The following is a 24,173-nucleotide window of genomic DNA, read 5'->3' as shown; positions in this document are numbered from 1 at the left end:
TTCTTGTATATTTCTACCAGACAAGTAATGAATGAAACTGGCACCACAAGGAGTGCGTCCGATTTAGGTAATAAAAAAAGTCAGATTGACTGTTTTGGTCTGGGTAAGTCTTAGAGCAATCAGTGATGAAGTTTGTTTATTAAATATCCTTCTTTTAAAGTGTATCCTGATAAATGTACAAATTACTATGGGCCCCATCCAGTTGAATGCTTGGTAACAATGTGGTTATCTGCAACTTGTGTTCTACAAGGATATAAATATCCTGAAAAACTCTCTACTGCAAGATTGAAAGAACTGGATTCGTGGAACCTCAGGTTTTGGTTTTCAGTCGTGTGCTTGGATCTTGAATTTGGTAATGATTTATAGTTTCTTATTTAGACAGATATCAGGTTATTTCAATGGGACCGCACTGTCTGCTGATAGTGGAAGTCTTGTAAATCAAACTTACTGCTATGGATTGGGTAATGTATAAAATATTTAAACTAGCTTATCGCTGTCCTGTAGTGAGTTTTGATTTCAGAATATCCTTCAAAATGCGTAAAATATTATGGTCCACATTCTTTGGAATGCCTTAAAACACTCTGGGATTATGCTCATTGCACTACTGATGGAAAATCCTATCCTGCAATGATTTCAACTGCTGAACGCTCAAGACTTGAACTAATGGACATCAGGTATTTTTCAACTTGACAGGGTACTTTTTCATGAAAACTAAAATGTTTACCTCAGACAAATCATTTCTGAATTTAATGGGACGAAGACCTCGGCAGATGCTGGCGTTGCAGCAAGCCAGATGAGCTGCTTTGGGCTTGGTGAGGAACAGTTCTAGTAGAAGACTATCCCTATTATATACAATTTCTCGAATAGAGTATCCGGGAGGCTGTGATACTTACTATGGAGCATATTCTGAGACTTGCCTTCTTACACTATGGGATAGTGTTGGGTGTGTAGCTGATGGAACTGAATATCCGTCCAAGTTGGCGAAAAGTGCAATCGATTCTTTCACCGGACTAGGATTACGGTAAATAAATAATAATGAAAAGCATAATGTGGCTTCTCTTTTACATAGTGCCATAATTTCACATGAACGATGTAGAAATCTCAAATATGTACATTTTATGCAAACACAGAGAATATACTGCTCGTTCTACATCTTATGAAAACTAACTTGATATTTTTCGACCATTCCTATTAAATTTGACTTTGTAACACCACTGTGGGTTTATCACGACTTAACAGAAATGTCATTTCCGATGATGTGTGTAGCTTTGTACAACATGTTTGGTATACTGTGATATGACCAATCGAGGTCCACGTTGTTTCACAGTAGAATGTAGTATTGACACAACAGTTCTAGTTGATAAATTAATTCCGTATGGCAATAAGTCTAACATTTCAGTACTAAAAAATCAACTCGAATCATAGGAATAAATACTCGATGCCGATTCAAGTACCTGAATCCTTGTTCGCGACCCTAACCGGTACACAATACTCGGACAATATTCGGACACCAACTTACTAATTACGGAAATATTTACATAACATTGTACTTTGAAGTCTGTGATATTGTTTTATAGACCTGTTATTACTCTATTCAATAACTCTGCAGTCTCTGCCGATAATGGAGATGTGTCTCATCAAATGAAGTGCTTTGGAATGGGTGTGTATATGTGTTCTGTAATTTGTTGCAATGTTTGATTTTGAGTTTTTTGTTGAAGAATATCCTGATAATTGTAAGAAATATTATGGTCCACATCCTACGCCTTGTTTGGAGACTATATGGGGAACTGCTGAGTGCCTTCCTGAGGGAACACGATTTCCATCTAAATTAAACTCTACCGAACACGCTCGTATAGACAATCTAAATCTAAGGTGACATTGATCATATTTTGCAAATTATGTTTTTTAATCCTCAATATATGTCATCACACATCAGGCAGGTGATTGGTGAAACTAATCACACGAGACGATTATCGGACAGTGGAGATAGTCAGAGTCAGATGGAATGTTTCGGTCTTGGTATCTGCCATTTCACTTTAGAATGATTTCTTTTATTAATATTACATTTTTCATTTTAGTCTATCCAAAGGATTGTATCAAGTATTATGGTCCTCATCCTGTTGATTGTCTGGTTACGATGTGGACAACTGCCACTTGTGTAAGCCAAGGATACAAATATCCTAGAAAACTATTGAATTCACGGCTGAAGGAACTTGATACATGGAACATTAGGTGAGATTCTAATTTTGATAAGTGATCACTTGCCTAAGTGTGCACTCATAACAGACAAATATCTGCGTTCTTCAATACAACTGCATTATCGGCTGATTCTGGAAGCCTTGTGAGTCAAACATACTGCTTTGGCATGGGTAATACTCGGATCTGTTATGATATGATGAAGGATATTTTCAAGTCTTAATATTAAGAATATCCAACGCACTGTACCAAATACTATGGTCCGCATCCTTTGGAATGTCTTGAAACGCTCTGGGACTATGCTCATTGTATACCGGAGGGGAATGCTTATCCGACAAAAATTCCTTCCAGTGAATTGACAAGACACGATTCAATGAATCTTCGGTTCGTAAATTGTTTTGTGAATAAGGCCAAGTATTTTCTTGTATAATCGTCATTTGTTGTCTCAGGGAAATCATCAATGAATTCAACGGTACTAAATCTTCTGCTGATTCTGGGAACAGAACTAGCCAATTGCGTTGCTTTGGACTCGGTGAGACCTATTCAGTTTACGTATGGTAGTGAATATATTTACCAATATTTTTCGTGTTAGAATATCCTCCCGGGTGTGATGCATATTATGGAGGCTATTCTAACCCTTGTCTTATCACACTATGGGATAGTGTCAGATGCCTTCCGGAAGGAACTGAGTATCCACCAAAACTGAAACCGAAAGCTATTGATGCGTTCACCGGAATGGGTTTAAGGTAAACACATAATTTGACTCTTTTAGGCATCATAAACCTTGTCGCTTGTTTAATTAACGAGTGGTAGATCAAGATGATGACAGCTGATTTGAGTGGCAGAAATGCTTTTTAGTTCAGTGACACATCATCGATATACATACTATTAGATTCAATAAGTCAAACTTCAACCATCATAGTCTGGGTTGGCTTATTTCATGTCTCAGTGTGAGTAAATTTGTACTACCAACCCGAACATTAGGTGATATAAATGGTCCTAAAGGTCCGACGATAGATGATAACCAATTGACTATTGAATTAATATTAAAGCATAGCGCTTAAAAACTTTTGTATTATAGACCTGTTATTGCTTTATTCAATAACTCTGCTATCTCTGCTGATGATGGAGATGTGTCTCATCAAATGAAGTGCTTTGGAATGGGTATGTGTATGTATTCATTATTTTTTTTGTAATATATGTGCACGAGTTTTTTGCTGCAGAATATCCTGATGATTGTAAGAAGTATTATGGTCCACATCCTACCACTTGTTTGGAGACTATATGGAATACAGCCGAGTGTCTTCCTGAGGGGACAGGATTTCCATCTAAATTAGACTCCACCGAACACGCTCGTATTGACAATCTCAATCTAAGGTAGATTAATATTACTTTGTAAATTACGTTTTGTAAACTCAATATATGCTGTTACATATTAGGCAGGTGATTGGAGAAACTAATACCACAAGACGGTTATCAGATAGTGGAAATAGTAGAAGTCAGATGGAATGCTTCGGTCTTGGTAACCGCTGTTTCACTGCGGCATGTTTTTTTTATACTATTTCAACATCTTCCTTTTCAGTCTATCCAGAGGATTGTATCAAATATTATGGTCCTCACCCTGTTGATTGTATGGTTACTATATGGACAACGGCCACTTGTGTTAGCCAAGGATACAAATATCCTAGAAAACTATCGAATTCACGGCTGAAGGAACTTGATACGTGGAACATCAGGTTAGATCTTAATTTTGAACACTTATTGTTTACTTCAGTTACACATATAACAGACAAATATCTGCGTCCTTCAATGCAACTGCATTATCTGCTGATTCTGGAAGCCTTGTGAGTCAAACATATTGCTTTGGCATGGGTAATACTCGGATCTGTTTGTGGATGTTATAGGTTTTTTTTCAAGTCTTTATATATTAAGAATACCCAACGCACTGTACAAAATACTATGGTCCGCATCCTTTGAAATGTCTGGAAACGCTCTGGGATTATGCTCATTGTATACGGGAAGGGAATGCTTATCCAACAAAAATTCCTTCCGGTGAATTGACAAGACATGATTCAATGAATCTTCGGTTGGTAAATTGTATTGTGAATAAGCCTAGGTATTTTCTTGTATAATTGTCATTCGTCGTCTCAGAGAAATTATCAATGAATTCAACAGTACCAAATCTTCTGCTGATTCTGGGAACAGAACTAGTCAATTGCGTTGCTTTGGACTTGGTGAGACACACTCAGTTCAAATATAGTGGTGAATTTATTTATTAGTATTCTTCTGTTAGAATATCCATCTGGATGTGAAACATATTATGGTGCCTATTCGATCCCATGTCTTATCACACTATGGGAAAGTGTTGGGTGCGTTCCAGAAGGAACTAAATATCCACCAAAGCTGACTCCAACCTCAGTCGACGTGTTTACAGGAATGGGTTTGAGGTGAGCTATTTTTATGTTTTATAAATTGGTCATTTTTGGTCTTGTATCTAAAAAAAAATCCTCGTTCGACGTTGAATAGAGTTGATTAGTATATTGGTATATATTTAACATGTGCCTCGGTAAAAGTTTCTATGAAATTCTGGATTAAATTTTCATTTCTTCAAGTTACAATACTTAGAGTTGCATTGAAACTCTTGTTTATTTCATGTATATCATATAGGTTCATAGCATCATTTGGCCCGGTGGATCGTGCAATGCCCATGTCGGCCTTTTACTATGTGCGAGCTTCATAGCATATATAGTTAAGCAAATAACTACCAGTTAAATCTAATATCGAGTAAAAAACCCAATGAATTCTTGGCAGAGCTGGGACTCATTTAGAAAAAGTAGAGGAATCAATCAGTAGAGAGTATGTATTATATACCGAGACTCCGGCGATTAAGATTCAATAGTGATATCATGAACCCATCGATATCCTATTGAAGATGCAGAAATTTTCACTTGGATACTTGGAAAGACAGATTTAGAACCACTGGCTTATATTTTACAGCATTGTACATTTATAAATGCAACATGAGTGCAGAAAAATGTTAATGCGAATCTTTGTGCTCTTGGATAGGAATTATTTTATATACAAGAATTCTTGTTTCGATTCTTTCTTCTCCCCATTGGAGGAATGAAGTATATATCATAGAAACCAAAGCGTGTTGGAAAGGCTACGTGTATTCCTGAAAATTTCATTTCTTGCAAGTAATGATGGATTCGTGACGTTGTAACAATGCGTAGTTACGTAGTTATAGTGAACAAATACAAAGTTTCTTTTGGAATAGTGTCTGTGTATTCGTAATGTATAGAAAGACCTACTAAAAGTCAGGGATATCTCTGCTATAAGTCTCGATTTTGCTTCATATTGGACTCACAATCGAATCAGTCAGGTGCTGCCTTTTTCTCAGCCATGGTGGCAGCAGATATAGGGGCAAATTGAAGATCTCGAGCTGCTTAGTCATCAGTTAGATATGTGAAAATAAAGGCTGTACCTAGTCAGGCTTTGCACGGTTAGATATATTCTGCTCCTCAAACTGAGCATGAGCATAGGGATCCGGATGCTGAAGTATGGAGGCAATTACTTCTCAACTGGAAGACTAAAGACCAAAGATTTTGATTCAAAAGACATTCAACAAGTTCAAAGATTATTGACTGTTGGATCGTCTACAACGTGATGCTCTTTTTGAAGAGTGACCTAAATGCACAATCAACGGCTCCTCAATTTTAATGAATGTTTTGATATTTTTACTGTTTACTGTTATAATTACGTTATTATTTGTAAAATCCAACACATTTTGAAAATTTACCTCGTCATGTTATCTGATTTACATGTGTCTTGTTAATGTTTTCCAATCTGTAATTCTATTCGACTGTAACAATATTGACTAATTCATTTAGAGCATTGGGTGATCTTTTCAATAATTCTGCGTATGAGGCCAACAACGGAGATGTAACGCATCAACAAGAGTGTTATGGACTTGGTCAGTATTTTGAATTAATAATCAACAACGATATTCGTTTCATCAGCAATTTATTGCAGTGTTTCCTGATGAATGTGAAAAGTATTATGGTCCTCACCCGACAGGATGCCTGGAGACTATATGGTCCACTGCTGAGTGTTTGGCCGAAGGAGCCCGTTATCCTTCCAAACTTCCTGCTCTAGAACATACACGTATTGATAGCCTAAACTTGAGGTGAGAGGTCACTCTGTTTTATGAGGTAGAAATATTCAATACAGTATATGTCCTTTAGGCAAGTAATCAATGAGACCAGTACGACAAGGAATACAGCTGACAGTGGTAACAGAAAAAGTCAAGTGGATTGCTTTGGACTTGGTAATTTCTTGCTAATAGCATATCGACTTCTCATCTAATATTAGTCTTTTCTTCAAGTTTATCCTGATGGTTGTACAAATTATTATGGTCCGCATCCAATGCAATGTTTGGTGACAATGTGGATATCTGCAACTTGTGTTGAGCAAGGATATAAGTATCCTGAAAAGCTATCTAAAACGCGTCTGAATCAACTGGATACGTGGACAATCAGGTATTGGGTGCTGTTCTAGTCAGCATTATTTTGGCGCATATAGAGTTTTATATATATATTTCAGAAACATATCTCAATTTTTCAATGATACCGCATTATCTGCTGATAGTGGAAGTCTTGTCAATCAAACCTACTGTTTTGGAATGGGTAATGAAGAAATTGCCATTCAGACTTGTTCTGTATTCTGTGTCTTTTTTGATTTTAGAGTACCCCAATAAATGTACAAAATACTATGGACCACACCCTCTGAAATGTCTTGAAACACTGTGGAACTATGCACATTGTATATCTGAAGGGAACGCACACCCTGTAAAAATCTCTTCTAGTGAATTGGCACGGCATGATGCCATGAATCTCAGGTACAGATTAATATTTGTTTTTCAATGTCCTTATTATGAATATATAAATTTTACTAGGCAAATTATAAACGAATTCAATGTAACAAAGTCGTCGGCAGACTCGGGAAATAGGACTAGCCAAATGCGGTGTTTTGGAATCGGTGAGAGTAATATTACTAATACATCATTATATTGCTTCTGTGATTACTTTTTGTACACCAGAGTATCCTTCTGGATGTGACACATATTATGGTGCGTATTCGAAGCCTTGCCTAGTAACGTTATGGGATATGGTGAGATGTCTTCCTGAAGGAACTGAGTATCCATCGAAACTGACACCAAAATCGATTAATTCATTTACGGGAATGGGTTTGAGGTAAACACATTTTCCTACTTCCGTCTGCAGTGGTAAACTTATTGTGTATATAACTACTATGCTCATTTGAGTGACACTCACGGCGCACCAGGGTATGCCAGGTATGTCGTGCATAGGCTATTACTGCAATTATTGTGGGTATGCGCCATAACCGAAAGTTCATTGGAAATGTATCAGCAATAATTGCCAGACAATTTTGCACTTCATGTATTTGTTTTTAGCCCGGCGTGCCAATGATCATCTCAGCAAACACCTTTTCTTCTCTTTATTAGACAATCAATATAGGTTCATGTTCAGTAAATCAACATATTTTTGCCATTAAGCTCTGAAGCCGTATTCCCACAGCCACAATAATTGTAAGCAAATTTCGTTTTAGTTTTATTAATCGGTGTGCTAAATTGAACATTGGGATACTGTATGCTTGTAAATTGTAATTCTATCTTAGACACAATCGTTACTCCAACAATGCTTTGTGATCGGTAATTGTGAAATGTAGCAATGCCTTTGTCATTAGTAAGCAATTGCCATGATATGAGAACTAGATGTGACGTGAGAACCTATTGTGTTGGTTGGCGAATTGATGTTAATGGCATGTAGTAAAATGCATTTCTGTGCGACTATGACTTCACCTATCAAGAGTGAATATGATGTGATGAGACTGCATCTTCAAACAAAATAACAGTTTGTTGACTATAGTTGGTTCAGAGCTAATTCTTGTGCACATACCATTAGTCCAATATGAAATAATATCCTAAACATCCTGTTGTTATTAGAATGTGTCAATGACTCAATTGTACTAATCGTCAGAAGGTCGATAATCGCGATCAGGCTGATGTTTGACTTAAATTTCTAATACAAACTGTACAATCAGCTCGAGTATAATTTGGTGTCTCTTTTAAACAGTGCCATAATTTCCCATTTAAATATTCAATTGCTGGTCCACAGAGTGCCCTGATTAGCGCTGGACAAGATCGGGCACCTGACTGACTCGATTCTCAATCGAGTATTAGGGTTCCACTCATAACTCCACAACAGAATGAATGATATGGAAAGCTCAAACATGTACGTTTCATGCAACCACAGAGAATATACTGCTCGTTGTACATCATCTGAAAACTTACTTGGTATTTTTTCTACCATTCCTATTTAATTTGACCTTTTAACAAGGCTGTGGGTTGATCTCGACTTCACAGAAATGTCATTTCCAATAATATTTGTAGCTTTGTACTACATGTTTAGTATTCTGTGATACGACCAATCGAGGTCCACGCTGTCGCACAGTGGAAAATATTATCGACACAAGAGTTCTAATTGATAAATTAATTCATAATAGCAATAAGTGTATAATTTCAGTACTAAAAAATCAACCCGAATCATTAGAACAAATACTCGATGCAGATTCGAGTACCTGAATCATTGTTCTCAATCCTAACCGTTACGCAATTACCAACCTACTAATTATAGAATTATTGACATAACATTGTACTTTCTGTTTCTGCCATTGTTTTATAGACCTGTTATTGCTCTATTCAATAACTCTGCAATATCTGCCGATAATGGGGATGTGTCTCATCAAATGAAGTGCTTTGGAATGGGTGGGTATATGTTTTCTGCAATTGGTTGTAATATTTAATCATGAGTTATTTGCTGCAGAATATCCCGATGATTGTAAGAAGTATTATGGTCCACATCCTACCCCTTGTTTGGAGACTATATGGAGTACTGCCAAGTGCCTTCCAGAGGGGACACGATTCCCATCTAAATTAAACTCTACTGAACACGCTCGTATAGACAATCTAAATCTAAGGTGACATTGATCATATTTTGCAAATTACATTTTTGAATCATCAATATATGTCATCGTACATCAGGCAGGTGATTGCTGAAACTAATCGTACGAAACGATTATCGGACAGTGGAGATAGTAAAAGTCAGATGGAATGCTTCGGTCTTGGTATCTGTCATTTCAGTCCATAATGATTTTTTTTATTGTCAATACATTTTTCATTTTAGTCTATCCAAAGGATTGTATCAAGTATTATGGTCCTCATCCTGTCGATTGTCTGGTTACTATGTGGGCAACTGCCACTTGTGTAAGCCAAGGATACAAATATCCTAGAAAACTATCGAATTCACGGCTGAAGGAACTTGATACATGGAACATTAGGTGAGATTCTAATTTTGGTAAGTGATCACTTGCCTAAGTGTGCACTCATACCAGACAAATATCTGCGTTCTTCAATACAACTGCATTATCGGCTGATTCTGGCAGCCTTGTGAGTCAAACATACTGCTTTGGCATGGGTAATACTCAGATCTGTTACGATATGATGAAGGATATTTTCAAGTCTTTTAATATTAAGAATATCCAATGCACTGTACCAAATACTATGGTCCGCATCCTTTGGAATGTCTCGAAACGCTCTGGGACTATGCTCATTGTATACCGGAGGGGAATGCTTATCCGACAAAAATTCCTTCCAGTGAATTGACAAGACACGATTCAATGAATCTTCGGTTCGTAAATTGTTTTATGAATAAGCCCAAGTATTTTCTTGTATTATCGTCATTTGTTGTCTCAGGGAAATCATCAATGAATTCAACGATACTAAATCTTCTGCTGATTCTGGGAACAGAACTAGCCAATTGCGTTGCTTTGGACTTGGTGAGACTCAGACTCAGTTTACATACGGTAGTGAATATATTTAACAATATTTTCCTTGTTAGAATATCCTCCCGGGTGTGACACATATTATGGAGGCTATTCTAACCCCTGTCTTATCACACTATGGGATAGTGTCAGGTGCCTTCCAGAGGGAACTGAGTATCCACCAAAACTGAAACCGAAAGATATTAATGCGTTCACCGGAATGGGTTTAAGGTGAATACATAATTTGACTCTTCTATGCAGCATTACGCTTGTCGGTTGTTTAGGCACTGACTAGTGAATTAAAATGGAGGCAGCTCATTTGAGTGGCATAAATTCATTTCATTGACGCATTATTGTGATACATTCTATTTGATTCAACGAGTCAAGCCACAACCATCATTGGCCTTTGTCTCTCAAATGAGATGTGTCTCGAATGAACTTGAATTCTCATTTGACACTTAGTATGGAACTTACTATGATGACAGTAACTCATGATGCGGTGAATTACTAATTTGTGCCGCGGTTGGGAAATTTACCAAGCGATACAATTATTATTATCCACTCACTACATGTAATGTACAGTGTGACATACCTGACTGAATGCAATATATTGAACAGATTGGAGGATGACGAATCGACCATATGCTGTTTATCAATATAACATCCTCCTCGGTATTATTAATGCTGCCTGATGTCACAGTTAGGTCTATGGTGTTCACGATCTCATTGATCTTGACATTTCTAGGTCATTATCTATCCATCTTTCATTATCATTGCTGATATACTAATCCAGCACCCTAAATCTTTGTCATCTATTGATGATGGATTAGTAACTCTGTAGCACTCACCAAAATTTGTATGACTCTTGAACTCAGTCCACGATGTCACACGGCTATTTAAAAACATATAGTGCCCACCAAATTGTACCAATTGGCTGAAACTTGAAATCAACGATCGGGCAGTCAGCCGGCTTGGCTTATTTCATTTATTGGTGTGAGTAAATTTATAACACCAACCTGTACATTAGGGAGAGGGAGAGTCTTTATTTTCATCCAACCAAAATACACAACACACGGCAGTGGTGGTGGTACAGAAAATATGCATGCACAGTATTCGGTATTAGATAGGAATGATCGATAAGACCGTGAAGGTCATCTAGTCTGATCACACCAGCATCAAACAGGTACACTTGACTCTAAACAGTCTGGTGATATAGGTGGTCCTTAAGGTCCGACCATGGTTGATAACAAATTTACTATTGAAAGATTGATATAGCATTGTGCTTAAAAACTTCTGTTGTTGTATTATAGACCTGTTATTGCTTTATTCAATAACTCTGCTATCTCTGCTGATAATGGAGATGTGTCTCATCAGTTGAAGTGCTTTGGAATGGGTATGTGTATGTTTTCAGCATTTTTTTGTAATATTTGTGCACAAGTTTTTTCTTGCAGAATATCCTGATGATTGTAAGAAGTATTATGGTCCACATCCTACCACTTGTTTGGATACAATATGGGATACTGCTAAGTGCCTTCCTGAGGGGACACGATTTCCATCTAAATTAAACTCTACCGAACACGCTCGTATAGACAATCTCAATCTAAGGTAGATTAATATTATTTTTGCAAATTACGTTTCTCAAACTGAATATAAGCTATTACATATTAGGCAGGTGATTGAAGAAACTAATACCACGAGACGATTATCAGACAGTGGAAATAGTAAAAGTCAGATGGAATGCTTCGGTCTTGGTAAGTGCTATTTCACACCAGCATGATTTTTTTACTATTTTAACATTATTTATTTCAGTCTATCCAGAAGATTGTATCAAATATTATGGTCCTCATCCTGTTGATTGTTTGGTTACCATGTGGACAACTGCCACTTGTGTCAGCCAAGGATACAAATATCCTAAAAAGCTATCGAATTCACGGCTGAAGGAACTTGATACGTGGAACATCAGGTGAGATCTTACTTTTGAAAAGTTATCATCTGCTTGAGTTACACATATAACAGACAAATATCTGCATCCTTCAATGCAACTGCATTATCTGCTGATTCTGGAAGCCTTGTGAGTCAAACATATTGCTTTGGCATGGGTAATACTCGGATCTGTTGGTGGATTTTTAAGGATTTTTTGCAAGAGTTTATATATTAAGAATATCCTACGCACTGTACAAAATATTATGGCCCACATCCTTTGAAATGTCTGGAAACGCTCTGGGACTATGCACATTGTATACCGGAAGGAACGGCATATCCGACAAAAATACCCTCCAGTGAATTGACAAGACACGATTCAATGAATCTCCGGTTGGTATATGGTATCTTGAATATTCCTATTTGATTTCTGATATTATCATCATCCGTCATGTCAGGGAAATCATTAATGAATTCAACAGTACCAAATCTTCTGCTGATTTAGGGAACAGAACTAGCCAACTGCGTTGCTTTGGACTTGGTGAGACTCACTCAGTTTGAATATGGTGGTGGATTTATTTATCAATATTCTTCCGTTAGAATATCCGTCTGGATGTGAAACATATTATGGTGCCTATTCAATCCCATGCCTTATCACACTATGGGATAGTGTCAGGTGCGTTACAGAAGGAACGGAATATCCACCAAAGCTGACTCCAACCTCAGTCAACACGTTCACAGGAATGGGTTTGAGGTGATCTATTTTTATATTTCAGAACTTTGTCAATATTGTTCTTGTCTTTTGTTTAACGTTAAATAGAATTGCTTAGTATATTGGTATATAATTAGCATATGCCATGGTAAAAGCTTTTATGTACGTTTTGCTTATTTGGTTTTATTGAAACTCCTATTTATTTCTTGTATGTCATATAGGTTCCATTCATTTATTCCCCCTACTTTTATACATCCTCATTAGTCTTCTTCATTTGGATCAATGTTTTACAATAGTTATTATATATTCATACATAAAATTTACCAAGGAGTTGCATGGTATGGTATGGAACGAAATTTCGGTATGAAATATGGATTAGTGCAGGTATGGTATGGAAATTTCTAATTTCTTATTTCATACCTCAGAAAATCATTCACCGACAAGTCTATGTTCTTATCTCGAAGTCCGACTCGGACCCCCACGCCCGTCGACATCTATATAAAGAGAAAAAAGTTTTATAATTCTCATATGAACCAAATAATATTAACGATAGTTATTCCAATCTGAATAAAATAAAATGATATTCGACCACTCTCGATCTTACAGCTTATATTTCCCTTATCGGTTCAACGATGTGTAACTTCCATTCTGTAAACTACCAAGAACAGTTTTAAAATTGTAGACTCGCGGTGGATATTAAAATCGATTTGTTGAATTTAGAGGTCATTTCTTGCTCTTTGCTCAGATGACCATCACACAACATATATTTGACATAAGCATCATTTTAATTCAAAATATTTGGCTTTGTCTCGAAGCAACGTCACACTATGACAGCCTCCAACACGAATTGCAACTTCAATAAGTCTGATTATCTTTGATGAAAGAATGGAGAGCCTGCTGTTGATTAAGGAAGCTAATGAGTATATGACCCACACCTTGCCAAAGGAATGGGACATTTGATCCGCTGTCGCAAAACCGACAATGATTGTAATGTTGTGAAATTAATTTCCAAGATATGTCTTAACGGGACAATGCTTTTCTTTTTTGATATTTTGTGGATGATATCTCCGTATTAGCATGGCGTTGCCACACTAGTTTTAAATGTCATGATCTTTTCTTGAGATTCCAAAATAACCTGGTATATATTTTACTTTCTGTCTTCGATGATTTGTCAATCTACATTGCTGACATATGATACAAAGAAATTGGGGTTAGAATTGGTGCATTGGGCCGTTTAAATGGATAATATCATCCAAAATAATCGGAATATAAATGTCAGAAATTTCCAAGCATCGAAAATAGAATGTTTTCTGAAAGGTGCTGTGCAACTTGGGAAAGTATGGGAAAAGTATCAAATATGGTATGGAGCGATTGAGTCAGGTATGGAATATGGAAATTTCTCATTCAATTCCATACCATACCATGACCTGGCCTCAAATATCAAAGGACAGGCTCCATTTTAATACCATAATTTAAAATAACACATATTTGTATGCTCACATGTTCTTATTTTCATATACAGCTGTTGATCGTGCTGAACAGGATGACCATATCAGTTACAATTTTACCAACAAGCCATGCTTTAATTAATTGCATAATATACAGCTTATGTGGCTATTTATTTTGAATACAATCATTTTATGAAACTTTGATCGATTGCTATGCAGGCCTCTTACCGCGCTCTTTAATTATTCGGCAATTTCCGCTGACAATGGTGACGTCTCCTATCAATGGAAATGCTTTGGAATGAGTTAGTATATCATTTACGCTTTCATTGAAAATATTTGTATATAAGTTGCTTCCGAACAGAATATCCTGATCACTGCGAAAAGTATTATGGTCCTCATCCTACGAAATGTTTGGAAAAGATATGGAACTCAACTATGTGCCTCCCAGAAGGAACGAGATTTCCTATCAAACTCAATGCCTCTGAACATGCCCGAATAGATAATCTCAATCTAAGGTGCGATTAATCCTATTTGTCGATATACATTAATCAATAATCAAATTCTACCGTACATTAGGCAAATAATAAGGGAAAGTAATACCACAAGAAGATTGTCTGACAATGGAGATAGTATAAGCCAGCTGGAATGCTTCGGTCTTGGTATTCGACATTAACTTGTGTCTAGATTCCCGATATAATTTTGACAATATTCTCATATCAGTATATCCGGATTCCTGTATCAAGTATTATGGTCCTCACCCCGTTGATTGCTTAGTCACCATGTGGACAACTGCTACTTGTGTCAGCCAAGGATACAAACATCCAACAAAACTCTCCTCTGCAAGACTGAAGAAACTTGATACATGGAATATTAGGTGAAATCATGCTCATCAGATCTTTACCATCTCTTCAACATACACATGTAACAGAGAGATATCCAGTTTCTTCAATGGAACTGCACTATCTGCTGACAGTGGAAGTCTTGTAAACCAAACCTATTGCTTTGGATTGGGTAATTTTTATTTATTTATTTCTACATTCCTGGTGGCTATTAGAAATTGTCTTTAGAATATCCGGAGCACTGCACAAAATACTATGGTCCCCATCCCATAGAATGTCTCGAAACTCTATGGAACTATGCTCATTGTATATATGAGGGAGATGCATACCCCAGCAAGATATCTTCCGCAGAACTGAGAAGACACGATTCCATGAATCTTAGGTAATTCGATATTCTGCAAAAAATATCAATGAATTTGATGAATATTCCTAACTGAATACTCATATGATTATTTTTGCTGTGCCAGGCAAATTATCAATGACTTCAACAATACCAAATCATCTGCTGATTCTGGGAACAGGACTAGCCAACTGCGTTGCTTTGGACTTGGTGAGACTTCCTCAGTTTACATATGGTAGTGTATTTATTTTCAAGATTTTACCCGTTAGAATACCCTTCTGGATGTGACACATATTATGGTGGCTATTCGAACCCCTGTCTCATCACGTTATGGGGTAGTGTCAGGTGCCTTCCAGAAGGAACTGAATATCCACCGAAACTGGCACCAAAAGCTATCAATTCATTTACTGGAATGGGTTTGAGGTAAATGCAATTTCCGACTCTACTATACATTGTTACTCATTTTGGGTGTATAATCACTTACTTGGTAGCAAATCAACATAATGACAACTCATTTGACTGACATGAATACTGTTCATTTCATTTACACCCGGGGTGTCAAACATACGGCCCACGAAGCAATTCTGAGAAGATTTAAAATTTTGTGCGTTATCCAGCCTCATTTCCAACAAATGTTGATATTTTTGGTAAGAAATAGGTCTTGCTTCCAATAAGTAGTACTTCAAGGCTACTATTAACTAGTCATTCACAGAAGCGAAAACGCTGATGCAAAACCCCAATATGCAGGCTACATTGAATATATAATAGAGCTCTCCAGCCTTGTGAGAAACCGAATCGCGTTATAATCATACAAAGCAAATTCCAATGTCCTCGTTTACAGTTAAATCCTTCCTCACAATGCATACACAGGTTTATTGCCAAAATATCACTAAATCGAAAGAAGCATAGAAGTATGCCAACTTATGTCATCGTTAGAGGTACCGTTTTATTGGTTTATAACTGTATTCAGCCGCCCAATCATTGCAATATTTCTAATTAGAATGTTTGCGAAGAATGCTAAGCTAGAATAAAATCCATATGATATGTAATATAATGTACTATACTATTCTGTATATAGGCTGGTTAATGAAAACCTAGAGTATGGATTTTGAGGTATTTTGGGATTAAGGAATTTTGGTGCGGCCCGTGAGCGATCTGAATTGTTGAATCAATCCCTCGACGTCAGTTGAGTTTGATACCCCTGATTTACACATTGTAAATATTGATTTGATCAAGTAAATGGTGAATTAAGAGAGACATTGTGAGTGACACATTGTTATGACATTGACATATATTATTTAAATCAATAAAGTTTAACCTCAGCCATCATCGTCATTGAGACTCAAATATGCCGTGACTCGAATGTGCTTGTTCGCTACTGAAATTGAGTCAGATGTCACTCAACTGATATTGAAAGCGCACAGCATTGTCGGCTGTCACTTTTCATGGAACAATAAACCTTGCATTTTCAAAATGATCAAATGCTCGCTGCGGTTGCAAAATCCAACAAACACTACTGTTATTTCCATCCACTTGCGACACGTATTATACAATGTGCTGCAGTGAACAGCCATGTGGAAGTTGAAACGACCATGTGCGGACTATCAATTTACTATTGATTTTGAAGCCTGATGTCACAGTGACATTGATTGATGGTGGTCATGATCTCTGTGTTTGCTACTTTTGTTCTCTACGGCTCTCTTTCTCCTGTTGGTGTCATTATTCACATCCTTCTGGGCGTTTTTGTAAGGCTTCTCTATAAACAGCAACTCGGGTGAGAAAGAACGCAGAAAAAACTCCAATACTTGGAAACGTGCTTGTGCCAAGACTAAAACCTTTGCCTTTCATTTTAAAATTACAACAGACATCTAGGCAATAAAGTGAATTATTCTTGTAGACTCATTGACCTGCTGAGCATCTCCCGTATGTTCACTGTCGAGCATTTGTTTAAATGTTTACCAGACTCTACTACAGTATTAAAATTCTGTGAAACTACTAACCATCCATCTTAAAGACTTATCCATCTATTGCATTGATTCTCAACCGGGCGTCCGCGGACCCCTAGGGATCCGCAAAGCAATTTCTGGGGGTCTGCAGAACCTCCAAATTGCAAAATGTGTGAAAACCTAATTTGTATATTTTTAAATTAGAGAAATCATAAAGCAGTTTCGCTTCATAACAGTTAAAACTTCAGGGGTCACTTGAACAGAATGACCGTCTGAGACGAAATGTTCTGTTGTGCAAACTCATTTTAATCGCTATGTTGTCAATAGCCTACTGATAAAAACATATTGCTGTTTATAGATGTTTTATTGGGGTTTTGGAATAAATTAATTTGCAAAAAATTTCATTGTCTCCTGGGATCTACATAGCGGCTGTTCCAGAGTAACTTCAAGATGAGCTGCTAGATAAAAATGTGACGTGAGAAGCGTGACACATTAATACATTCGCCAACACAACACCCATCTTTGTGGAAATAAATGGATTTTCCGCGCTCGCTCATGTCATATCGACGATGCAGATTTTCGATACACAGCAGTGTATTTCGAGAAATGGGGCCACAGAATTCGCTTTGAAATAATAAAAGTCTTCACAATTTCGATGTAAATAGTATGATTTTATTTCAAAGAAGGGTCATTTTGCTGCTGTTTAGCACTAACCTATAGTTAATATTTGGACAACATAGATGACGGTTGCACGATAATAGAGCAAAATTTTAGCTAAAGCTTGGGGGTCCGCGAGTGTCCCTTAACGGTCCAAAGGGGACCACGAAGCCAATAAGGTTCTATTGGTAATAGATTAACTCCGTTACACTATCCAGAATTTCCATTACTGTAAAATGCTATCCTCAACTTCATCCGGCTATTTAAAATCTTCATACACTGTCACCTGATTGTGCCAATGGTCAGAAATTTGATAATAACGATTGTATGGTTGTTTTTGTTTAACTTGGTCCATTTCATAAGTCAGTGTGAGTAAGTTTGTAATGCCACAATGCGCATACCGTTTTAGAGATGGCCGAAAGGTCAAACCATACTGAATAACCTAGTTTATATTATATATCAATATGTACTGTCGCACTTTAAAATTTCTGCTATTGTTTTATAGACCCGTTATTGCCTTATTCAATAAATCCGCTATCTCTGCTGACAATGGAGATGTGTCTCATCAAATGAAGTGCTTTGGAATGAGTATGTATATGCTTTCATCAATTCTTAGTATTATTTGTGCATGAGTTGTTTTTTTGCAGAATATCCTGATAATTGTAAGAAGTATTATGGTCCACATCCTACCACTTGTTTGGAGACTATATGGGATACTGCTAAGTGCCTCCCCGAAGGGACACGATTTCCATCGAAATTAAATTCTACCGAACACACACGTATAGATGATCTAAATCTAAGGTGATGTTGATAATGTTTTGCAAATTACGTTTTTTAATCCTCAACATATGCCAACATGCAACAGGCAGGTGATTGGTGAAACTAATCGCACGAGACGATTATCAGACAGTGGAGATAGTAAAAGTCAGATGGAATGCTTCGGTCTTGGTAAGCGCCATTTAACTCCAGCATGGTTGTATTTATTGTTACATTTTTCATTTCAGTTTATCCAGAGGATTGTATAAAATATTATGGTCCTCATCCTGTTGATTGTTTGGTTACTATGTGGACAACCGCTACTTGTGTAAGCCAAGGATACAAATATCCCAAAAAACTAGCAAAATCCCGACTTAAGGAACTTGACACATGGAACATTAGGTGAGCTCCTAATGTTGAAAACTTATCACTTGCTTGAGGTATACATATAACAGACAAATCTCTGCCTTCTTCAATACAACTGCGTTATCGGCTGATGCTGGAAGCCTTGTGAGTCAAACATATTGCTTTGGCATGGGTAAAATTCGAATCTGTTGCTGGATTATAAAAATGATTTCCAAGTATCTGTATATTAAGAATATCCAACACACTGTACAAAATACTATGGACCGCATCCCGTGGAATGCCTGGAAACGCTCTGGGACTATGCTCATTGTATACCAGAAGGAAATGCCTATCCGACAAAAATACCCTCCAGTGAATTGACAAGACACAATTCAATGAATCTTCGGTTTGTGAACTTTCTTTTTTATATTTCTAATTGATCACTCAAATGATCATTGGGTCTTTCAGTCAAATCATTGATGAATTCAACGGTACCAAATCAACTGCAGATTCTGGGAACAGAACTAGTCAATTGCGTTGTTTCGGACTTGGTGAGATTCATTTGATTTTAAACAAGTATTCTATATCGGACTTATATTTTGTGTGATAGTGTACCCTTCCGGATGTGATACATATTACGGGGCCCATTCAATTCCGTGTCTTGTAACATTATGGGGTATGGTGAGGTGCCTGCTTGAAGGAAGTGAATATCCACCGAAGCTTTCATCTGCTGCAGTAAATTCTTTCACTGGTATGGGTTTGAGGTGAGATATTTCAAAACTGCATGCTTCAATGATTAATGTTGGTTAAGAGTAATTGAATTGCCTTGTACTTTTCCTTGTCCAACGGAAATTTTATGATATTGTGACTATGTTACATGATATCAATTTACCGACATTTAATTATTTACATGCAGGCCTCTTCTGGATCTGTTCAACAGCTCGGCTATATCTGCTGATAGCAACGACGTGTCTCATCAAATCAAGTGTTTTGGAATGGGTTATTATCCGTAATCATATTTTAAATACTGATCCTGATAAAAAATATGATAATTCATGCAGTATATCCTGATGGCTGCTTGAAGTATTATGGTCCGCACCCGACAGAATGTTTGGAAACAATATGGGAAACTGCCGAATGCCTGGATGTAGGCACACGTTATCCTACAAAATTGGATTCTACAGAACACGCTCGTATCGATTCCCTTAATCTAAGGTACATTAACAATTGCTATTTTATGTAGGTTACACATGATGTTTTGCACACAACATAAGCCTACAATTAAATGAGCCTAGATCTATATCCGAAGATAAAGATACGTCAAGTTACACATACTCTTTCACTGATCACAGGCAAGTGATTAATGAGACCAACACGACAAGAAGGATGTCTGACAACGGTGATAGCACAAGTCAAATGCACTGCTTTGGTCTAGGTAGTTATTAGCTATCGGTCTAATTTAGTTATATGGTATTAATATTTTTTGTTGGTGACAGTTTATCCTGTAAATTGTACAACATACTACGGTCCGAATCCTGTTAACTGTTACGTTACGATATGGTCTATCGCTTCTTGTGTTTGGCAAGGGCAGAAGTATCCCAGGAAGCTCTCGCCTTCCCGCTTGAAAGAACTTGGCACAATGGATATAAGGTAAGACTATTCAATGACAAATGAATGAATTAGGAATAGGACTTATATTTCTGTCTTTGAAGTTTTTGCGGGATAGGCCTACACATCGAATCACGATATACATATGCACGATCTGTGCATATGCATACCATGAGTGCATGATGTGAATGTGTGACGTAATGTGAATTATGACAGTTTGTAATCGAATTTTGTAGATGTCATTCTTTAGGGGCATTACAAATATAGGTATATTATTTTATATCGCTGGACAGTAATTGGTAGACTAAATCTCTATAATGTTTTAGGTGATTATTTAAATGGTCATTACTCCAATTATTTTCTTCGTGCATCTATTTCAGTTAAAAGAAATAATTTTGTATGGGTTCCGTGCAGATTGTAGGCTGTGGAGTGTGCACCTTATAACTACCTTGTTAATATGTAATTCCTAGTACATTAGTCACTCTCGATTTTTGTAACTGTTTGAGGCAGTAGAATCATTAGTTTACCAAAGAAGATAGTCATGAAGTTTCACAAAAATATATGAGGCACCTGAATAGAAACATATAATTACTTCATCCTATCATAGGAAATTGGATGGATTGCAGAGATTGTTAGACAGGAAGACAAGGTGTTAGCATGAAATAATACCTGTCAATAGCTGAGTATTTGTAAAATTTACAAATTCATTATCATGTTGGCAATCTTAGATTTTGACAGCGCCAACTATTACAGATTGTGAGAGGTAAATCTCAATCTGCAGCAATGAAGTATTGTCGCATGCACGATTTTATTTCTCCAGTACATTGATCTTCTGCCTTCCAGCTATATATTGCGCAGAACCTGCCTATTGGTATAGTCTGATTACTAGGGCAAGTTTTTGTTGCAGTCAAATCCATGAAAAGTTGCATTTATTTTTCACAAAAGTTGCATTAAAAAGTCGCATTCATTTTGCACAAAAGTTACACTCAAAATTTCCATTTATGGACAAGTTCCTTGAAATTAGTAGGGTATAAGATACGGTACTCAAACCGACCCGTATGCAAGGCACCGTAGCAAAACTCAGCTTTGGCGACTCCAAAAAAATCAATCACCTGAAAAATTTGACCCGGTGAAAATATAATTAAACGTCAGTGAAATAATCAAGCGATGTATTTACATAGCCTATTGTTCCAAACATGGGCGCCGAACCTGGGTATGCAAGGTATGCAGCGCATACCTAGACATTTTTGTAGGTATGCGGCATACCTAGAATTCCGTTAGCCATGTATCGGCATGGTCGTCAATTGTGCTATTTCGAACAAATCGCGATGTAAATATGTTAACGAGATTATCTACTGCCGCTTATGTGAGCGAGGTAACCCGGTGAGCACGACCAATTAGCGAGAAGCGTGTTGCCAATTAGCAAGATTCGTCTGTGCATAATATCGCGCGACGCGATCTCCTGTTGAGATGGTCGCAAAATTAGGTCATTCATTGCCGTGCGCTTGGCAATCTTCACTGGCCTGATTTATCTCGTCTTCAGCAAGCCTAGTTCCTCTGGCTTGAAGAATCGCGTCTGCAATAGGCCCGGTGCGCACTATACCACGTTGACCTGCACAATCGCATCTGCATTGACTTGGTGTGCTGTGCACGATATCGTCGCAAGCCTACACAATCGCATCTGCAATACGCCGGGTACAAAAGATATTATCGCTGGCCAACTATCGCGTCTAAGGCCTAGCATGCTTTGGCCTCTATCTCTCAATGGCTTGGAGACAATACCTTTAAGTGTATGCTTATTAGCGAGACATCGAATGTCCACAGACATGTGCGATGGTGCAGGCGTGCATGCGTAATTGAATTCCGCTAGTACTTGAACATAACCTTCAGAAGATGTGTGTCAAGGCTTGAGTTGTGTACGACGAGAAAGGTTTGAACCACCTGAAATCGGTGCCATGATAGAACAGATTCCATAACAATTCGGACATTTATACTTGCGAAAATCGTCGACGAGGTTACGTAGTACGTGTTTATAAGCGGCGTATTTAATTGTTCGCGAGATTTAATGAACTCGGTAATTGACAGTTTGACAGCACTTCCGGACTCGTTGACAAGCTTACCATACGAGTAAGTTCGTCGACACGTGGAGATTGTATAATCGGCATTTACGCATGCATTTTACCCCAATGAATCGATGCTATATTAACCCTAATTATCAATTATGTCACATTATCACGCCATACCTTTGTGACGTCATCAAACCCGCATACCTAAGAAAAATTAGCGTCCGGCGCCTATGGTTCCAAATATTAGTTGCATGAAAAATCGAAAAAAGTTGCATGAAAAAACGAAAAAGAGTAACATGAAGAATTGAAAAATTGCAATAAGTTGCATGAAAAAAATGGAGGAAAGTTGCCAATAGTTGCAATATAAGATTCCTCCACACAGCTTAGAACGCCATACTGCACAACTTTTGAGTAATTAGGAATCTGCTGGAAGCTGTAAAAAAAAGTGGCAAAAGTGGCAAAAACTTGCCCTACTAATTACTAGTGATATCGCCTGGCACTAACCCTGTGATGCAAATGCGAATGAATTTTATTGTAAGTTTGGCCAAGTACGTGTGAGTGATATCAATATCATTAAGTAGCAACAATCCTTCCCGAAATAAACGTGCTTCGACAAAGTAATTACTAACAATGCATACTCACAAATAACTGTGTGTCATGAAAAATAGAACATGGCCTAAGATGGACAAAGTTGTACCCCAAATTTTTGAAGTCATCACCTCCATCACCTCTACCAGTCAACGGAAAATCTGATCACATGCGCTGTGAGAGGATAAAAAATGAATGGTCATATATATAAGTACCAATGTATTTGGTAGAATTTATTCAATCATTTAAAAAAAATTCTTCATTAGCTTGGGTATGACAAAAATGGAAATAAATGGAGAAGTATTAAGGTCTTGAATTGAGTAATCCCGACCTTAATTCAATACCGAAAGAATGTATTAATTTTTGAATCTCCTGCATAAATGGTAGCGCGAAAATGGTCTGTTTCAGAAGTTATGTTCAGAACCCAATGTGGGCTCAAGACCAGAATTTGGTTGTGGTCTGACTAAATGCTGTTCCGATCATAGACAGTGTGTGCGAGAAATTATATTGGAAACAGAAGAGGTACAAGGGCTAGAAAGGTCAAGGAACACTGGTCAGTGGAATTCAAATTGTGGTACACGAGACCTTTGCAATGGTACACGAAAAGTACGGCGATTTTGTTAATTGTACTTATTCTTCAATTTGCTGTAGCTAAAACCACTGTGAATACACAATATAAGAATCATGTCAGCAGTGGCGTCAAAACATAGAAAACTAAGCAACTAATGAGATTGACTAAATACGCTACTATGACCAACTGACTAATTCATTAGTACAGTATGCAGCATGTCGGAATGAAACTATAATCCAGAACACAAAAAGTATGGATTCATCGCAACCAAATACGAAG

The 24,173-nt window shown here is 37.3% G+C and overlaps 1 protein-coding gene across 1 annotated transcript in view; it reads left to right on the top strand.

The window, feature by feature from the left end:
• The window catches only part of LOC145446720 (uncharacterized), an 89,217-nt gene that overhangs the window by 3,400 nt on the left and 61,644 nt on the right, over nucleotides 1-24,173 (top strand). The window contains exons 3-68 of the mRNA XM_080325072.1: nucleotides 21-103; nucleotides 161-314; nucleotides 379-461; nucleotides 521-674; nucleotides 730-812; nucleotides 868-1,021; nucleotides 1,578-1,660; nucleotides 1,719-1,872; nucleotides 1,937-2,019; nucleotides 2,079-2,232; nucleotides 2,287-2,369; nucleotides 2,427-2,580; nucleotides 2,646-2,728; nucleotides 2,789-2,942; nucleotides 3,278-3,360; nucleotides 3,420-3,573; nucleotides 3,636-3,718; nucleotides 3,779-3,932; nucleotides 3,986-4,068; nucleotides 4,129-4,282; nucleotides 4,348-4,430; nucleotides 4,490-4,643; nucleotides 6,087-6,169; nucleotides 6,229-6,382; nucleotides 6,441-6,523; nucleotides 6,581-6,734; nucleotides 6,799-6,881; nucleotides 6,940-7,093; nucleotides 7,151-7,233; nucleotides 7,295-7,448; nucleotides 8,961-9,043; nucleotides 9,102-9,255; nucleotides 9,320-9,402; nucleotides 9,462-9,615; nucleotides 9,670-9,752; nucleotides 9,812-9,965; nucleotides 10,031-10,113; nucleotides 10,176-10,329; nucleotides 11,409-11,491; nucleotides 11,550-11,703; nucleotides 11,767-11,849; nucleotides 11,908-12,061; nucleotides 12,115-12,197; nucleotides 12,258-12,411; nucleotides 12,477-12,559; nucleotides 12,619-12,772; nucleotides 14,398-14,480; nucleotides 14,540-14,693; nucleotides 14,755-14,837; nucleotides 14,899-15,052; nucleotides 15,107-15,189; nucleotides 15,246-15,399; nucleotides 15,485-15,567; nucleotides 15,627-15,780; nucleotides 18,466-18,548; nucleotides 18,608-18,761; nucleotides 18,826-18,908; nucleotides 18,965-19,118; nucleotides 19,172-19,254; nucleotides 19,314-19,467; nucleotides 19,530-19,612; nucleotides 19,672-19,825; nucleotides 19,978-20,060; nucleotides 20,123-20,276; nucleotides 20,414-20,496; nucleotides 20,558-20,711. Of these exons, the coding sequence (XP_080181198.1) occupies nucleotides 28-103; nucleotides 161-314; nucleotides 379-461; nucleotides 521-674; nucleotides 730-812; nucleotides 868-1,021; nucleotides 1,578-1,660; nucleotides 1,719-1,872; nucleotides 1,937-2,019; nucleotides 2,079-2,232; nucleotides 2,287-2,369; nucleotides 2,427-2,580; nucleotides 2,646-2,728; nucleotides 2,789-2,942; nucleotides 3,278-3,360; nucleotides 3,420-3,573; nucleotides 3,636-3,718; nucleotides 3,779-3,932; nucleotides 3,986-4,068; nucleotides 4,129-4,282; nucleotides 4,348-4,430; nucleotides 4,490-4,643; nucleotides 6,087-6,169; nucleotides 6,229-6,382; nucleotides 6,441-6,523; nucleotides 6,581-6,734; nucleotides 6,799-6,881; nucleotides 6,940-7,093; nucleotides 7,151-7,233; nucleotides 7,295-7,448; nucleotides 8,961-9,043; nucleotides 9,102-9,255; nucleotides 9,320-9,402; nucleotides 9,462-9,615; nucleotides 9,670-9,752; nucleotides 9,812-9,965; nucleotides 10,031-10,113; nucleotides 10,176-10,329; nucleotides 11,409-11,491; nucleotides 11,550-11,703; nucleotides 11,767-11,849; nucleotides 11,908-12,061; nucleotides 12,115-12,197; nucleotides 12,258-12,411; nucleotides 12,477-12,559; nucleotides 12,619-12,772; nucleotides 14,398-14,480; nucleotides 14,540-14,693; nucleotides 14,755-14,837; nucleotides 14,899-15,052; nucleotides 15,107-15,189; nucleotides 15,246-15,399; nucleotides 15,485-15,567; nucleotides 15,627-15,780; nucleotides 18,466-18,548; nucleotides 18,608-18,761; nucleotides 18,826-18,908; nucleotides 18,965-19,118; nucleotides 19,172-19,254; nucleotides 19,314-19,467; nucleotides 19,530-19,612; nucleotides 19,672-19,825; nucleotides 19,978-20,060; nucleotides 20,123-20,276; nucleotides 20,414-20,496; nucleotides 20,558-20,711 (7,814 nt within the window). The 5' untranslated portion in view covers nucleotides 21-27. The remainder of the gene's footprint in view (nucleotides 1-20; nucleotides 104-160; nucleotides 315-378; nucleotides 462-520; nucleotides 675-729; nucleotides 813-867; nucleotides 1,022-1,577; nucleotides 1,661-1,718; nucleotides 1,873-1,936; nucleotides 2,020-2,078; nucleotides 2,233-2,286; nucleotides 2,370-2,426; nucleotides 2,581-2,645; nucleotides 2,729-2,788; nucleotides 2,943-3,277; nucleotides 3,361-3,419; nucleotides 3,574-3,635; nucleotides 3,719-3,778; nucleotides 3,933-3,985; nucleotides 4,069-4,128; nucleotides 4,283-4,347; nucleotides 4,431-4,489; nucleotides 4,644-6,086; nucleotides 6,170-6,228; nucleotides 6,383-6,440; nucleotides 6,524-6,580; nucleotides 6,735-6,798; nucleotides 6,882-6,939; nucleotides 7,094-7,150; nucleotides 7,234-7,294; nucleotides 7,449-8,960; nucleotides 9,044-9,101; nucleotides 9,256-9,319; nucleotides 9,403-9,461; nucleotides 9,616-9,669; nucleotides 9,753-9,811; nucleotides 9,966-10,030; nucleotides 10,114-10,175; nucleotides 10,330-11,408; nucleotides 11,492-11,549; nucleotides 11,704-11,766; nucleotides 11,850-11,907; nucleotides 12,062-12,114; nucleotides 12,198-12,257; nucleotides 12,412-12,476; nucleotides 12,560-12,618; nucleotides 12,773-14,397; nucleotides 14,481-14,539; nucleotides 14,694-14,754; nucleotides 14,838-14,898; nucleotides 15,053-15,106; nucleotides 15,190-15,245; nucleotides 15,400-15,484; nucleotides 15,568-15,626; nucleotides 15,781-18,465; nucleotides 18,549-18,607; nucleotides 18,762-18,825; nucleotides 18,909-18,964; nucleotides 19,119-19,171; nucleotides 19,255-19,313; nucleotides 19,468-19,529; nucleotides 19,613-19,671; nucleotides 19,826-19,977; nucleotides 20,061-20,122; nucleotides 20,277-20,413; nucleotides 20,497-20,557; nucleotides 20,712-24,173) is intronic.

This window comes from Botryllus schlosseri, chromosome 9, assembly GCF_051294905.1.
Source record: "Botryllus schlosseri isolate E-star chromosome 9, Bs_hap1, whole genome shotgun sequence".
Classification (NCBI taxonomy): domain Eukaryota; kingdom Metazoa; phylum Chordata; class Ascidiacea; order Stolidobranchia; family Styelidae; genus Botryllus; species Botryllus schlosseri.
Note: the sequence above shows the minus strand (reverse complement) of the source record. Positions and strands in the feature narration are given on the sequence as shown.